Source organism: Trachemys scripta, chromosome 3 (assembly GCF_013100865.1).
Source record: "Trachemys scripta elegans isolate TJP31775 chromosome 3, CAS_Tse_1.0, whole genome shotgun sequence".
Classification (NCBI taxonomy): Eukaryota; Metazoa; Chordata; order Testudines; family Emydidae; genus Trachemys; species Trachemys scripta.
In genome coordinates this window covers 83,289,930-83,306,112 of record NC_048300.1, presented here as the reverse complement: position 1 = coordinate 83,306,112, position 16,183 = coordinate 83,289,930, and the positions used below count along the sequence as shown (strand labels likewise).

Here is a 16,183-nt window from a genome sequence, read left to right as displayed (position 1 = left end):
AAACCCATAGGGGTCTACAAACTATGTCTAAGGGGTCTGCAAAAGGTTGTAATTACATAGAACAGTGGTTTTCAACCTGTGGTCCACGGACCCCTGGAGGGTCTACAGACTATGTCTAAGATTTCCAACGGGGTCTACACTTCCATTCAAAAATTTGTAGGGATCTGTAAATGAAAAAAAGTTAAAAACCACTGTTCTACACAGTTAAGTGTACATGTGTAGTCAATAAAGCTGCCAGGTGAGCTCCATGGAAAATGTCACATCAAATGTGAAATATTGCAGTGCCAAGCCTGGCCCATGTTTACTAATGCAGTGATTTGGTGAAATAAAGCTTAAAAACAAATCACTGATGAAAAATAATCTAAATAGCCTTTCATTCCTGCCAAGTTAGAGATGGGCTTGAACTAAACCCCATGATCCAAATATCCTTGATTTATGGTAAAGTGCAGATATCCATCTAAACTTTGTTCTTGGGCCTGAGTCAAAGGTTGACCTGTAAAAAAAGAAGGTAGATGTGCTCTTCCAAACTCTACTCATTGCAGATGCCAAAAGGAGAGGCTGCACTCAGCAGATTGTGCATATGTTCAAAGTTCGATCAGACACGGTCTCTGAGCCTCTTGGGTTTAGTTTCACCTTAGTGGGATTCAGATGCACCCAGAGGCTTTGCCAGCCTCCTTGGGCTCAGTTCTCTCTAAGGGTACTTCTACACTGCACAAAGGTGTTAGCCTGACCCCTCCCCCCCATATAAAAAAAAAAAAAACTGTGACCCAGCTTTAAGTTCAGGATATCTTACCCTGCTGGGGGAGCAGGTTAGACTTCAGTCTGGAACCTGCCCCTCTGCAGTGAGAACGTGACTAAAATCATCCAAGTTCTGACAGTCCTCCAGTATCTTTCCCAGATTGGACAATTGACAATGAACTGGGAAAGAACTATGGGATATGCCCATAGACACACATTGGCAGACACAGTGGGGGCACTCATGTCCGGGCTAAGCTTACCTGGCTGCTCAGACCCAGGGACCAGTCAGGGGTTATTTAGGTGTGCAATGTAGACATAGCCTGGGTGGAGTGTGAAATGTCCCCTTAGGATCCCTGGGTTTTGGCTCCTTTTTGATTAGGAAAAATAATTAGTAGGGGTACTCTCCCTCTTGTTGCCTGGTAACAAAATGAGCTGTTACTTGCAGTGAAATAGTTAACAATGTAGACATTTAAAATATCATCACTGGCATCTGAATTAACATCCCTTTGAGATAAATGGGGCAAAACACACTTCTGAGCTATCTTTTCAGACACTCCACAAATTCAGGCAGATATTGCTGCTTCACATATACTTGGTTTGTGTTTTCAAGATTTTTTTTTTTTTTTTTTTTTGCAATCATAACAGCTAGAGGTTTACTTTTCTAAAATGGAAGCTGAGATTCTGTAGAACAAGAAGGCTGCCAGGAGAGGTGCCAGTATGCCATACCACTGTAAAGCAGTCCAAATCAAGTCCAGTATGCAGTACTTGCAAGAAAGTCTTTGCACACAGTGATATAAATAGATCTTATTTAAAAGCTGCAGCTTCCATTTACGTGAATAGCTTTTAGTTGTGAGTTCCATCCTGGGAGTTTAATTAATAACCTCTGCCACTTGCATAATAAAGGTTCCATCACTAAGCAAGAGCAGCTTCTATTGAAAGCTACATGGAAAAGGCACAGCTACTTAAACAATTGCTATTACTAATGCAGAGCATTTTCTAGATAGTACATAGTAATCTCTCTCTCTATATATATATACAGGATACCAAACCATGATAATTGGTGTAAAAAATGGTATGTATTTCTATTTCTGAAGTTGCATTATTATACTTAATTCCGAGACTCAACATCAGTTTTTCATATTTGGATTTCATTTGCATGGTTTCAAGGTGTCAAGTATACATTCAAGGCATCTACAATTTATCTTCCTACACGTTCTTCTGAATTGTCTGAAGTTGGTTCATTATCCTCAAGTGACAAGAATTTCTTCAGTAACTCCCACAACTTTCTAAAAACAAAACAGGGGAAAAAAAACACAATCAGTACACTGAGTAGAAAGCACAGGGTAAAAGTGTCACAGCAAACATCTGGGACAGAATAGCAACCCCTGCATGAACTCTTTCACTGTCAGCAATAGAAAAGGAAAAAAAGGTTACTTATCTGTACAGTAACAGAGTTCTTTGAGATGTGTGGTCCCTATCTGTATTCCATTTAAGGTGTGCATGTGCTCCATGCACTGAGATGGAAGATTTTTGCTAGCAGTGTCCATTGGTCTGCGCTTGAACCCCTCTACTCCTCATGCTCTGAACTGAGCGCATAAGTGGCGGTGTGGCCTCTCCAGTTAGTTTTATACTGTGAATGGCTGTAGGATAAGACTCCACAGGAGAGGAGCAGGAGGATGGGTAGTGGAATACAAATAGGGACCAAACATGTTGAAGAACTCCAATTACTGTAGAGATAAGGTGAGATATGCACAAGTTCCATAGTTTTATGGACTCTGTGCATAAGGACAGGGGTCTTGCTCCTCCTCATCGATTGATATATTACTGCTCTGTTGACCAGCATTATTCTGATGGGGTGGCTCCTGATATGGGAAGTGATGAAAGTGAAACTGCCTACTCTGAGCTCTAATACGTTGATGTAGGGTTGCCTCCTGGGGGGCCTATTTGCCGTGAGTTGTGAAGTCCTGAAAGCATGCACCTCAGCCTAGTAAAGAGACCTCTGTGGTGATCTTCATGGGGGGAAGCTGTGAGACTGGAACTCCCACATATACATTTTGAGGATCTTTCCATCAACTGAGGGAGTTGAGGACCCACTGAGGTACGGACACCCGCTTAAGTAGACAGTTACAGGTATAGACAGTTCTCAGCCAGGCTTGAAGACACTAGGAGTGTAGTCTTGCTCAGGATGTTACAAATTTATAGGCTGCCATATGGTCCAGGGCCCAGGAGTTGCAGCTGACCTCTTACTGTAGTTTTTGGGTTCTGTTGTATTGTAGAAATGAAGTTGAACACAGTATTAAACCGGTGGGTGGGCAAGTATGCTCTGTGGTAATGGAGTCCAGAATAGCCCTGATGATATTCCTTGTGTGGGTATGAATACAGACTTCTCTGTGCTGAGGCAGAGGCACAAGGGATAGGGCCTTGCTGGTTGCTGCCTGCACCTCAAGAAATGAGCAACCCTTCAGAAGCCAATCGTCCACGAGGGAAAAACAATTATTCCCATCTGGCTGAGATGGGCTGCGCCTGCTGATAGAACTTTGGTAAAGCCCTTCACTAGAGAGAGTGAAGGATGGGATGTGATATTGGTAGTGGTCCCTGCCAGTCAGGAAACACAGGAAATGTGTGTGGGAGGGGTGCATAGCTATGTGTAAATAACTGTCCTGAAGGGATCCAGGGAAGGAATTATCACTGGTAGGGTCACTATCCTGAAACACTGAAAGCAGACAAAGGCATTCTAAGTCCCTAGATCTAGAATCAGTCTCCACCCCGTGTTTTTCTTGGGCACCAGGAAGTATTGGAAATAGAACCCTTTCTCAATGAAATCCAGACGAACAGGTTTGATTCCAAGTCTTTGCATACAATTGAAGTCAAACTAACAAGCCTGTAGCTTTCTGGATTACTTTTTTTCCCTTTCTTAAAAACAGGAATTATATTAGTAATTCTCCAGTCATAGGGTATAGCCCCCGAGTTTAGATTAATTAACAATCCTTGCCATTGGTCCTCACTACTCACCTGTATCAAATCTAAAATGGCATCACCTCTTTTTGGCGTAGCAAGTATTTGGGGAAGAAATCAGTCAGCTATCACATCCAGGAAAATCTGGGCCCTTCCATGTTGCTGTCATCCCTACAATATCTGGTTTCACTTTCTGCACCAGTGGTTTTAGTGCCTCCATTTTGTTACCCAGTCTCCTTAGCTGTTTCTGCTTGGCTTCACCCACATTCCTCACCCAATTGGGTACAGTCATTCCACTGCCAGTATCGCCTACCTGACTGTTAGTGCCAATACCAATGAAGCTATCTTTCCTCTTAACATCCATTCCCCTACCCACTGCTGTTCCTTTCTCCATTGTTGTATCCTTTCTGACTTGATTTTCCTCCCACTCAATCTTACTATCGTGTATAGAGATTATATGTGCATCTCCCAGCTGTCTGCCCCGAGTTCCTAGTTAAAGCTCTTATAATCAGTTGTGCCAACCTTCATCCCAGAAGTCTATTTCCCTCACTGCTCAGGTGGAGTCCATCTCATGAGACCACTCCTCTGTCCATGAATATCTCCCAGTGGTCAAACATCCCAAAGCCCTCCTTATAGCATCACTGCCTGAACCATCTGTTGATCATCATAATCTTGTCTCACCTTCGTTCTCCTCCTCTAGGGACAGGGAGAAGAATCCCATTGAAGATCTATTTCCTTAATCATCTTCCCCAGCCTGGCACAGTCTCCCTTGATATGTTCCAGCAAGAATCTAGCTGTATCCTTTGTTCATCTAGCTGTATCATTTGGGAAGGACAATCAGTGGATTCTTTCCTGCTGCCATTAGGATCCTCTTCAGCCTCTGACTTAGGCGTACATCCCATATCTTAGCTCTCGGCAGCCAGTACACACTTCTGTTCTCCACATCCAAATGGTGCCAGCACTGGTGGCCAGTGAGAGCTCGGTAACTACATTGGTACCGGAAGCCAAGACTTCAGTAGAAGATAAATTGGTTATGGAGGATAGGTTGGTACTGGCTGAAAATCCCTCTCAGCACCACTCAATGGAGCTACTTCAAAAGGTCTGAGCGGAGCCAGAAACCACATTGGTCCCAGAGTTTGAATCATCATTGCAGAGTGTGGTAAGACCAGGGGGTGAATCAAATCTGGAAGGTAAGTCGATACCAGCAGGAAATGTGTCTTGGTATTCCCTCAGCAAAGATTAATGAAGTTCATTTAGGACTGATGGTCCTCATGGGAAAGAAGCCTGAATGGTACCAGGGAGTCTGGATAGGGACTGGTCTCAAGTTGTAGTGGGGGAGGTTTAGGTTGGATATTAGGAAAAACTTTTTCACTAGGAAGGTGCTGAAGCATTGGAATGGTTTACCTAGGGAGATGGTGGAATCTCCTTCCTTAGAGATTTTTAAGGTCAGGTTTGACAAAGCCCTGGCTGGGATGATTTAGTTGGGGATTGGGCCTGCTTTGAGCAGGGGGTTGGACTAGATGACCTCCTGAGGTCCCTTCCAACCCTAATCTTCTATGATTCTACCATTCTATGATCCTCAGAAGTCAGAACACTGAGGGTATTGATGTGAGGTCCATGTGCTCAACCCAGTAGTCTACAGAAGATAGTACTGAAAACAGTTTTGCCTTGGTTTTAGAAAATCCTTGTGCTCTGAAGGCACTGAGTCCAGTGCTGATGCTGATGCTGTTTCAGGAGGACTGCTCTGCTGAAGGATGTGTCTGCTATAGAAGTTTGTATCATGACATAATGTTTTACAAAACCGTGCATGGAGCCTCATGCTGCAGCCCTGCAGATCCCCAGAAGAGGGACATCTCAAATTAAGCTACAGATGCAGCCTAGCTTCTAGTCAACTGGGGCCTCAAACCTTGTTGGAGAAGGGTCACTATTAGCTCATAACAAAGCAAGATGCACCCCGAACTCCATTTGAAAAGTCTTTGGGTGGAGATTATTTCCCTTCTCATACACTCAGCAAAGGAGACAAAGCGTTCAGGAGATTTCCTGAAGGGTTTTGTCCTTTGCAGGTAGAATGCCAGGGCTCAACAGTGTAATTTCCTGCCTTCTCTGGTAGCATGTGGCTTTGAATAGAAAATTGGTGAATGTATGACCTTGTTTTAAAGAAATTCTGAGATTATTTTTGAATGAATTTTGGCTGTAACCTCATGGAAACTTTATCCTTGTGGAATTCCACATTTAGGTCCACTATAAGGGCCCCCAGCTCACTTACTATTCTGGCTGAGGTGACTGCAACCAGAAAGGCAACCTTCATAGATAGATGAGCAAAGGCATATGATGCTAAAGGTCTGAATGGAGAGTACATTAATGCCAATAGGTCATGGTTGAGGTCCTGTATTGGGGTAAACGTTAGTAGCGGAGGAAAGATTCTGACAAGTCCCATCAGAAACTAGTAGTAGGATGGGCAAAGACCACATGGCTGTCCACTAGAGAGTGAAAGGCTCTAACAGCTGCCAAGTGCACTCTCAAGGAACCGAGAGACAACCCCAACATTTTTAGAAGGAGGAGGTAGTCTATAATAGTAGGGATCTCAGCATCCTCTGGGGGTATCCCAGAATGCTGGCACTGGGTAGAAAATCTTTTCCATGCTGTGTGAGATATATTTGAATGAATTGAGCAGAGGATTGAATCTGTTCAAGTGATTTTGCAGTTATAGTTTCTTAAGCAGTTGCTTATGCTGAATCTGTTGTTATATAGTGGTTACTGTGTTTTTCTTCTCTCTCTGCGGTACAAGACTTAGTCAGCCATCATGGCTCAAACTATGTGTACATGAATGTGTTTCTAATCAGGGACTCGTGCTATATCTGCCATACAGAACAACTGGCGATGAGGATTTCAAAAACATTCTATGCATCAAAGTAGCAAAACAATCTCTGACATTGCTTGCAGCCCCTGGGTGAGGAGAGGAGTCTGCTATAACTGTGAATACTCCAAAATACTAAACTAACAGTAGCAAGGTCAAATGGAAGGCTGTATTGGAAATATGGAGGCCTTTGACACTGCCATGGAGGACTGGCTCACATATAGAGAGAGGCTGGAGCAGTAGTCTGAAGTAAATGAGCTTACACCAGAAAAACATATAGCAGCATTACTGTGTGTGATAAGAGGAAAACCATCACAGTTTAATATGCAGTCTGATTGCCCCAGAGAAACCAGCAAGCAAATCCCCTTTAAAGAGATAATGCAAACTGTTCAAGAGCACTTGGCACCCAAGCCCCTGATTATAGCACAAAGGTTCAGGTTTCATAAGAGGAATCAACTTGAAGGTGAATCTATTTCTGCCTTTGTGACAAAGTTAAAAAGATTATCACCATACAGTGCTTTTAAGGATGGGCTTAACGAAGCCCTAAGCGACAGATCTGTGTGTGGACTGCTTAATGAAAGCATACAGAAGAGGCTCTTAATTGAGGAAAATCTTATCTTTAAACATGCAGTAGAAATTGGAGTAATGCTGAAAACTGCAGCAAGGGATGCAATAGAATTGCATACCGCAGCTAAAACGGAAGTAGGAATGCATAAACTATCTGCAACCCAAGGCAAGATCTGGTCCACTCAGCAGACAAACATGTTATTGGTGCAGAAAAGGGTTTCAGTCTCCTTGCTGATTCAAAGATGCATATTGCAGAAGCTGTAGTAAAAATGATCCTATCCAAGCTGTTTGTCACACTAAGATAAATATGGAAGAGACCAAATATGGGAATTGAAATGGACTATCAATGTACAGTCTGTAGACAGAGGCAGTAGTGACACAGAGAGTGAGAATGGAGTAGCCAGCCTGGATATATGTAGTCTGGTCAAAAATGACAAGTCAGCAATCTGGCTGACACCCTGGGTGGTGGGAGAAATGCTCAGACAGGTAACAGACACTGCAGCATCTCACACTTGGAATATGGAAACTTTTAAAAATAGCAAATTGAAGGGGACATTAATGTTGCTGAAAAGATAGTGCCAACTGGAGTGATGCAAGTGAGTGTGGAGTGCAACAATAAGCACTGTTTATCAGACTTATGTCATTGAGAAGGGGGGGACCGGCCCTGTGAAGCCGTGAGTGGTTACATGATTCCTCTGAACTGAAAACCTATAAAGATGCTGCAGTCACTTTCAGAAGAGCTCACTAAAACAGCTGAACAACAGCTGGAAGCGATACATGTCAGGCATTGGGAGCCTTCAAGAAGGTCACAGGAACTCAAACACATGAAGGCTAAAATAATCCTAACTGAGAAGTGCAGCCCAAGCCCGACCTGTCCCTTACAGCAATGGTCTTCAACATTTTTTTCATTTGTGGACCCCTAAAAAATGTTGAATGGAGGTGAGGACCCCTTTGGAAATCTTAGACATCGTCTGCGGACCCGCAGGGGTCCACGGACCGCAGATTGAAAACTACTTATCTATGGTAACAACAACTTTTCACAGTCTCCTTAGACAGTCTGAGGACCCCCAGGGGTTAACGGACCACCAGTTGAACACCACTGCCTTACAGTATCTACTTGAAGGTAGATGCTGAATTGGAACATCTGGAAAGGGAGGGCATACTTTCAAAAGTGGCCTAGAGAGCAAGTGGAGAACTCCTATCATTCCAAATGTGAAAAAACATGATGCAGTAAGGGTATGTGGAGATTTTAAGGTCACCATAAACCCTGGACTTACCATTGAAAAATGCTCCCTGCCTTGAATTGAGGACATTTTTGCTACACTGGCAGGGGCAATGATTTAGCAAAATGGGTGTGTCATAGGCCTGCCTACGAACGGAATTGAAGGAGAGTCTAAGGCAAACTTCACAATCAAAAGGGTATGTATCAGTACTACAGGCTATTGTTTGGTATTGCTTCAGCTCCTGCTATATGGCAATGGGCAATGGACCAGATTTTGCAAGCTATTCTGAGAACAGTGTGTTATTTGGATGACATTATTGTGACCGGTGGAAGTGAAGAAGAACATCTGGGAACCCTGAAAAGCATACTAAAACATCTAGAAGAATATGGATTATGAGCCAATCACATAAAATGTGAATATTTCAAGGACTCGATAGCTTACTGTGAGCACATCATTGATGCATAAGGCCTACATAAATCTCAGGAGATGATTAAAGCAGTTCTGAAAGCTCCACTGCCAAAGGATGTGTCACAACTTAGATCATTTCCAGGATTTATCAATTACTATAGCCAATTTGTACCAGACATAGCAACTGTATTGCATCTACTTAACTGTTTACTGCAAACTGGTCAAAAGTGGGTATGGTCATGTGAGTGTCAAAAAGCTTTCCTGGAAACAAAGCAATAAGTCACTTGAGAAAGTGTTCTTACACACCTTAACCCATCCTTGCCTATCAAGTTAGCATGTGACACTTCATCCCATGGAATTGGTTATATCGCACTCCATGCCAGATGGCAGTGAGAGATCCATAGCATTTGCCTTAACATCTCTCCCAGCAGCAGAACATAGCTATGCACAAGTAGACAAGGAGGATTTAAGTTTGGTATGGGGTGTGAAGAAATTCAACCAGTATCTATATGGGAGGAAATTCACCCTTGTCACCAACCACCGACCATTAATAGCAATCCTTCATCCGAGGAATGGAGCTTCTTTGATAACAGCAGCATGAATGCAATGCTGTGCTCTCTTCTTATCTGGTTACGTCTTCAACATCAAATTTAAAAGAAAAGAAATGCATGCAAATACAGATGGGCTCCTCCGCCTGCCTGTGCCAGTTGAAGGGTGACCTGTAATAGAGACAGAATCTGTCAAATTTGTCAATTTGTTGCAGACCGAGTGCTCCACAGTGTCTTGTAGAAACTAAGAGGGATCCCACACTAGCTCAAGTTTATGAAGCCAACTTTGAAGAGCTGGAAATATACTGATTGCCCTAAGCTGGCACCCTTTAACACGCACACAAAGGTGAGCTTACCATACATCAAGGGTATGTCATGTGGGGAATTTGTGTTATTATTCCTAGTAAATTGTGCACAAGAGTATTAGATGAGATTCAGGTATGTCTCTTAGGGGTAGTAAAAATGATGGCACTCGCCAGGTTTGTATGGTGGCCAGGCATTGACCAAGTAATAGAGCAGCTTGCTAAAGAGTGTTTGGGATGCCAGCAGGTACAGCGCATGCCTAAACCAGCACCATTACACCCTTGGGAATGCCTATCAGCTCCCTGGTAATGTCTGCATTTTGATTTTGCCAGATCATTTTGGGGTATGATGTATTTAGTAGTTGTAGATGCCCATTCCAAATGGCTGGAAGTTTTTTCCATGAAAACCATCACAGCTGCACAGACAGTATAAAACTTCAACATTTGTTTGCAAGAACTGGACCACCAGAACAAGTTGTGAGTGACAAGGGTCCTCTGTTTAGTTCAGAAGATTTTCGGCAGTTCATAAAGAAAAATGTTATTAGATATATTACCTCTGCACCTTACCATCCAGCCATAATGGCTTTGTTGAAAGGTTTATATACATTTTTTAAGCAAGCCCTGCAATCCATGGCAGATGAGAAGGGGTCACTACAGCAAAAGCTGGAACATTTTTTGCTAGCATATCAAGATGCAACACATGCCAATGCTGTTTACGGGCCAAAATCTCAGGTCACACTTGGGCTTACTAAAGTCAGATATAAGCCAGAAATAATCAAATAAGTCAAGCGATGCTGAGAGGGACCAGTGCACCTCATCAGCTACAAGTGGATCAAACAGTACTGGTTCATGATTACTGGGGACCCAGTACATGGCTTTCATCAACTGTTAGTGCACAAATGAGTCCTTTGTCCTATACAGTACAAGTGGCACCAAATATGTTTTGGCCCTGGCACACTGACCAATCGCGAGATTCGTGGGTGACTCCATGTCTGACAAAGAAAGCAAAATTCAGAGAGCTGCTGAATTTGTGCCCAGCTTGACGCAACAACCAATAACATGATACCAGAAAGCAGCTGTGCTGAACAACCAGTATCATCTGAGGGAACATCTGAGTCAATCATTGCTGCAGACACCCCACTTCCTTCAGTGGAGTGTTCAAAATATTGGCAGACACTATCCAGAAAGAAAACACAAGCCACCTGAAAGATCTGATTTGTAATTGGACCTTGGGTTGTTCTGCCACAAGTACTTCTGACAGCATTGTGCCCATTATATTTCTGCGGAGAAGACAGATGTGATATATTTGAATGTATCAAGCAGATGTTGAATCTGTTTATGTGAATTTTGCAGTTATAATTTCTTAAGCAGTTGCTTATGTTGACTCTGTTGTTAGATAGTGGTTACTATGTTTTTCTTTCTCTGCAATACAAAAGTCAGCCAGCCATCATGGCTTCAGCCATGTGTATGTTTCTGTGTTTCTAATCAGGGATTTGTGCTACATCCACCATACACAACACTGTTAGATGGAGGGATGCTGGGTTGGGGTATTTGCTTCTGTCTGAATCAGCAGGTCTGGGAAAAAACAAATATTGATGCACAAGGACATCTTGAGAATGCTTGGAAACCAGAACTATCTGGGCCATTGGGGAGCAATCAGGATCACTGATTCTCCATCTTGTCTGATCTTCTTCAGAACTCGAGGTAAGAGAAGGATTGGAGAAAACATGCACATCCTCTGTCCTGACCATCAAACTAGTGGCCTGGAGCAGTAGGCTGGGCATTTCTTGTTCTGTTGAGATGCAAAGAGATCCCAAGATGGAAATGCCCACAGCAGAAAGAAGCTCCTCACCACTAAGTCAGATAATTCCCACTCCTGGTCCTTGGAGAACCATCTGCTAAGGATCTCTGCTATAATGTGTTGTGCACCCTTGGAAGGTGCACTGCTGAACAAGTGATCTGGGAACAAATGCACCAGTTTGAGATTGCACAGAAGCAGTAAAAGAGGGATGGACCTTGTTCCCCCTTGTTTCTCACCGTGGTCTTCAGTAATGATGACTTCTTCTCACTCTGTTGGTACTGACAGCGTAGAAGATGCCTAATGCCTTTTTTCCTTTGCCAGTGTTGAGGATGGTCCTACTTTTTCAGTTAGAGCTGTTTTCAGGGTGCTGTTGCCCTTTGGTGCCAGGAAACCAGTACCATGTTCCTTGTGAGCTCCTGATGCTCTCATACTGGGGTGCAGCGTCTCACCTGACTTAGCAGATGTCAGAGATGAGGATCCCTTCTTGGATGTGGACCTGCACAGGTTGCAAGAGGAGCTGAAAAGGGAAGCAGAGAGTAGCTCACCTGCAGCAGCCAGTGAAGGTGAGCAGACCTGCACTCTGAAGCTCTGAAAAAGGAGAATTGTGGGAGGCCCAGCTACCAGTGCCCCTGACTATCGATGGTCTACATATCTTTCCCTGCTAAGAGAAAAGGACTCTGGACATTTGCAAGGTCAGAGTCTTCTTCTTTGGCTTATTTTCTTTACCTGTCTTTGCTGTTTTCTCTTGCATAGGGAGACTGTTAGGAAGTGATCCAGGGAGGCAGTCACATAGCACTCCAGGGTGCAGGACTCAGCTGCCTGTCTCTGGGCCCTGAATCAGGAGAAGTTGGGACCAGGTTCCTCTACCCATACACCCTGCTTCTGATAGGGCTGGAGGAAAAAAGCCTATGTCTAACACCAGAGAGTCAGTATTAGGAAGATCCCCATATCCCAGAGAGTCCTGACTCAGGGACTTCGGCCAGGTGAAGCTGATGCCCCCAGCTGGGCTGCAGAACTATATTTTGTGGGACTCTTCACATACCCCAGAAGGGGTGGATGCAACTTGTAGCCCACTCAGAGGGCCAGTCACAGAACAGTGCCTGTCACCCTTCTCTGACCACTAGGTGGTGCCCTGTGGGTTTTAATGGGTAAGGCAATAGAGCAGGGGTGGGCAAACTATGGCCCGCGGGCTGGATCCGGCCCCTTAGGGCTTTGGATCTGGCCCGCGGCGCCGCTGGCACCACATCCCTGTGGCCCCCGGGGGGGGAGGGTGCACAGGGCTCCATGTGTTGCCTCCAGGCACTGCCCCCCGGCAGCTCCCATTGGCCAGGAATGGGGAACCGTGGCCAATGGGCGCTTCGGGGAAGGTACCTGGAGGCACAGCAAGGGCAGCGCACGCAAAGACCTCCACCCCCCCAGGTTCAGGGAACCTGCCCTGGCCCCGGTGCGCACCGCTGCCACCCGGAGCCACTTTAGGTAAGCAGTGCCGGGCTGGAGCCTGAACCCCTCCTGCACCCCGCCCCCCAACTCCCTGCCCTGAGCGCCCCTGCCTGTACCTCGCACCCCTCCTGCACCCCAACTCCCTGCCCTGAGCCCCCTCGTACATCCCGCACCCCTCCTGCATCCCAACCCCCTGCCCTGAGCTCCCTTCTGCACCCTGCATCCCTGTGCACCCCAACCCCCTGCCCTGAGCCCCCTGCCGCACCCCTCCTCTGCCCCAATCCCTTGCCCTGAGCCCCTTCCTGCACACCGCACCCCCTCTCTCACCTCACACTCCTTCCCACACCCCAACCCCCTACCCCGGCCCTGCATACAATTTCCCTACCCAGATGTGGCCCTTGGCCCAAAAAGTTTGCCCACCACTGCAATAGAGGCATGAGTTGTGGTCAGAAAAGCCCAGGGGAGAAAGCCATGCACACTTTTAATCCAGGGATCCTGGACATACTAGACAGCCCATACAAAAACGGGTTTACAACTATTGGCAACTAACTTCAAAGTGTAAAAGAAGCAGCTACCTAATGCTGCAGACACCGAAGAGGTTCTGTCTGAGACCACTGGTGGTGGAAAGGAACGGGAGAGGCAGTCAGTCCACACTGCCACTTACACCCTCAGTTTGGAGCAGGAGGAGGAGAAAGCACAGGTGCAAGACCAATGGGCACTGCTAACAAAAATCTTCCAGTCTCAGGTGAATGGAGCATGTGCGCTCCTGAAGTGGAATAGACCTAGAGACCATCGCTCAAAGAACTAAGAGTTGGGCACCATTAGTTATTATTGTTCGACTGCATAGTACCCAATCACTCTCTCTCTCTCCCCCACACCTCCATCCCCCACCCCCAGCTGGAGGCAACTGCTTTTGAAATTGAAGCTTGGGCTGGTCCCTGCAAGTCTCTTGCTGGGAGCACGGACCAAAGAGTGTAATCTACAGTGTGTATCTTTGGAGAATAATAAATCTGTGAGGACAGAAAATGGTTTACATTAATGGTCACAGATCTGTACATCCTTTATAATGCTAAATGCAGGCATCTTCACATCCTGCTTTTAGCTCTCTCCCCACATCTACAGGATGCTTTCCTATGGAAAGAGGAGTAAGCCATGGATCAGGTGTTAATGATGCAAGGAGCAGCATTAACTTATACCATTAACTGCCCTATGTGGTACTAGGGATGACTTTGAGGGCAGAACAATAAATGCAACTTTTCTTGTAAAAATTCACATGTTTAAACACATTCACTTCAACCATCTTTGTGACTCATTTGTGGCCGTTTTCTGCAAATATTTGAGTTTTTCAGGCTGGTGTCCCAACTGAAAAAGTATTTAAGAAAGAAAGAAATAAAGAAAGAAAGATTGTTTCAGGTCAAGTGACACAAGGGGTGGTGGGAGGGCATTTAATTTTTTAAGGGGGTTCTTTTCCATTTTTAAATAAAAGTGAAGTACAATTCAAAACAAAATGTCATGTTGAATTGAAAAATCAAAAGGTTTTGATTTTTTCACTAGTTTGTTTGTTGGGGGGGGGGGGTATTGCCCCCAAACAATTCAGTGAATTTGACACAAATTTGCAAAATGTTTCAATCTTCCTGAATCTGCATTTTATTTATTTATTTATTTATTTTGGCAAAAGAAAGTTTCATATGAAAAACTTCATTTAACGTTAGAGAAATCCAGTTTCTAGCATAAATGCTAGACTAAATGATTTCGGAAAGCTAATTCTGAAGGGAATTTTTACTCCTTGTGCTGCAAGTCCATGCACACACATCCAACCAGGAAAACAAACAATACTATGTGACTTAATCTGTCCCGTTACAACTAAACAACAGAATTTGAGTTTGAATATTTGCAATTAATCAACAGAGCAAAGATACCGTAAAGTCATTCGTCAAATGGAAAATAAATCTGAGGAAATCACAGTTGTCTTGCAGAAAGCTGAATAAATATCTGCAAAAGATATTCTCAGCTCTCAACACAGGCTGCATGTTTCACCCCTAATTCACTGAACAATCCCACAGCACCTTGGGGAAACTGCTGTAAAATAATTAAATTGTTAATCTATGCCTTGTCTGTAATTAAATTCCATATTAATAAAGTTATGTGCTTTAAGGGCAAAGGATGATAAAGTTCTGACAGCAGACAATTAGATAGTCTCCTTCAATTGTGCCTCCAGACAGGCTTTGATTCAGAAATCTCATGCTATTGCTAATGTTTTAGTTTTCCTGATCTATCCTGGATAGGAAGAGTAATGTCAGGTCCAGAATTGAGAATCATAATATTAGGAGGGCAGAATTTGGAGATATCTCATTTATAAAATGCCTTATTATGCAAATATCCTGAGGCACTGTACATTTTAAAGGGTTTATACTTGAGCTCTGCTAGAAGCAAAACTTAAGTCTTTATGTTACATTAAAAAACATTTAGTGAGGGCACTTTCTTAAGTACCTCAGGGCTAATTACTTTTAATAATTAACACCATAGAAATGAAACTAATTAACCTTGTATTCAAGTATATCTACTACTAATTGCCTTGATATTTTATTTTTAATAACCTCTTGGCTAAGCAAGCTCTGCATTTGAATGAATTTTAAAACAATGCTACTGAATTTTTATTTTTTACAAAATAGTTCTCATTATTCTTTCAGATGCAGTGACATTCCATTTTCTTCCAAGGGTTTTCTTTGTCATATGCCATTGACCTGATTGGGAGGTTCCGTTCCTGCTCTCTGGGACATGCAGTTCTAATCTAAAATGTTGTTTTACCTCACCAAAGGAATATCAGAAACTAACATCACATGCAGCCCTGTAATTCTGCCATCCCTCTAACCAGATCTGAGTTGTCACCGTTCCCAGGCTAACCCACACCTCTGACTTCTCCAGATGTTCCCACTTTGTATCAATAATCAGTGGGTCAGAGATTGACTCTATAGCCTCGTAGTCAGAGCACTCACCTGGCATATGGGAGACTCAATTCTGAGCTCCAAATCAGGCAGAGCAGGGATTTGAAAACAGGTCTCCCAACCCCCCACTCCCCCAGATGAGTGCCCTAACCACCAGGCTCTTGACTATGATGACATGGGAGCTCCTTTTCTCCCTTCCCCACTCCACTCCCCCCCACTCCTTTCTCCCATGCAAAAGTGCTGAACTGGTTTAGGTGCCTAATTCCAGGAGAGGGTTCACAGCTGTGAATCCCAAGCAGAGATAGGCACCTCCTCCCAGCCCTGCATTAGGGCAAGGGCAGAGTTCAGGCCCAACCTCTCTCCTTGGCATTTTCTGTTGGCCAGCTCAGTTAGCTCCCC

General features: G+C 44.2%; 1 protein-coding gene across 1 annotated transcript in view; it reads right to left on the bottom strand.

Moving 5' to 3' along the window:
• Positions 1–1,398: 1,398 nt before the first annotated feature.
• C3H6orf118 (chromosome 3 C6orf118 homolog) overlaps positions 1,399–16,183 on the bottom strand; it is a 48,765-nt gene continuing 33,980 nt past the window's right edge. Inside the window, exon 10 of the mRNA XM_034766974.1 lies at positions 1,399–2,024. Within this exon, the coding sequence (XP_034622865.1) occupies positions 1,937–2,024 (88 nt within the window). The 3' untranslated portion in view covers positions 1,399–1,936. The remainder of the gene's footprint in view (positions 2,025–16,183) is intronic.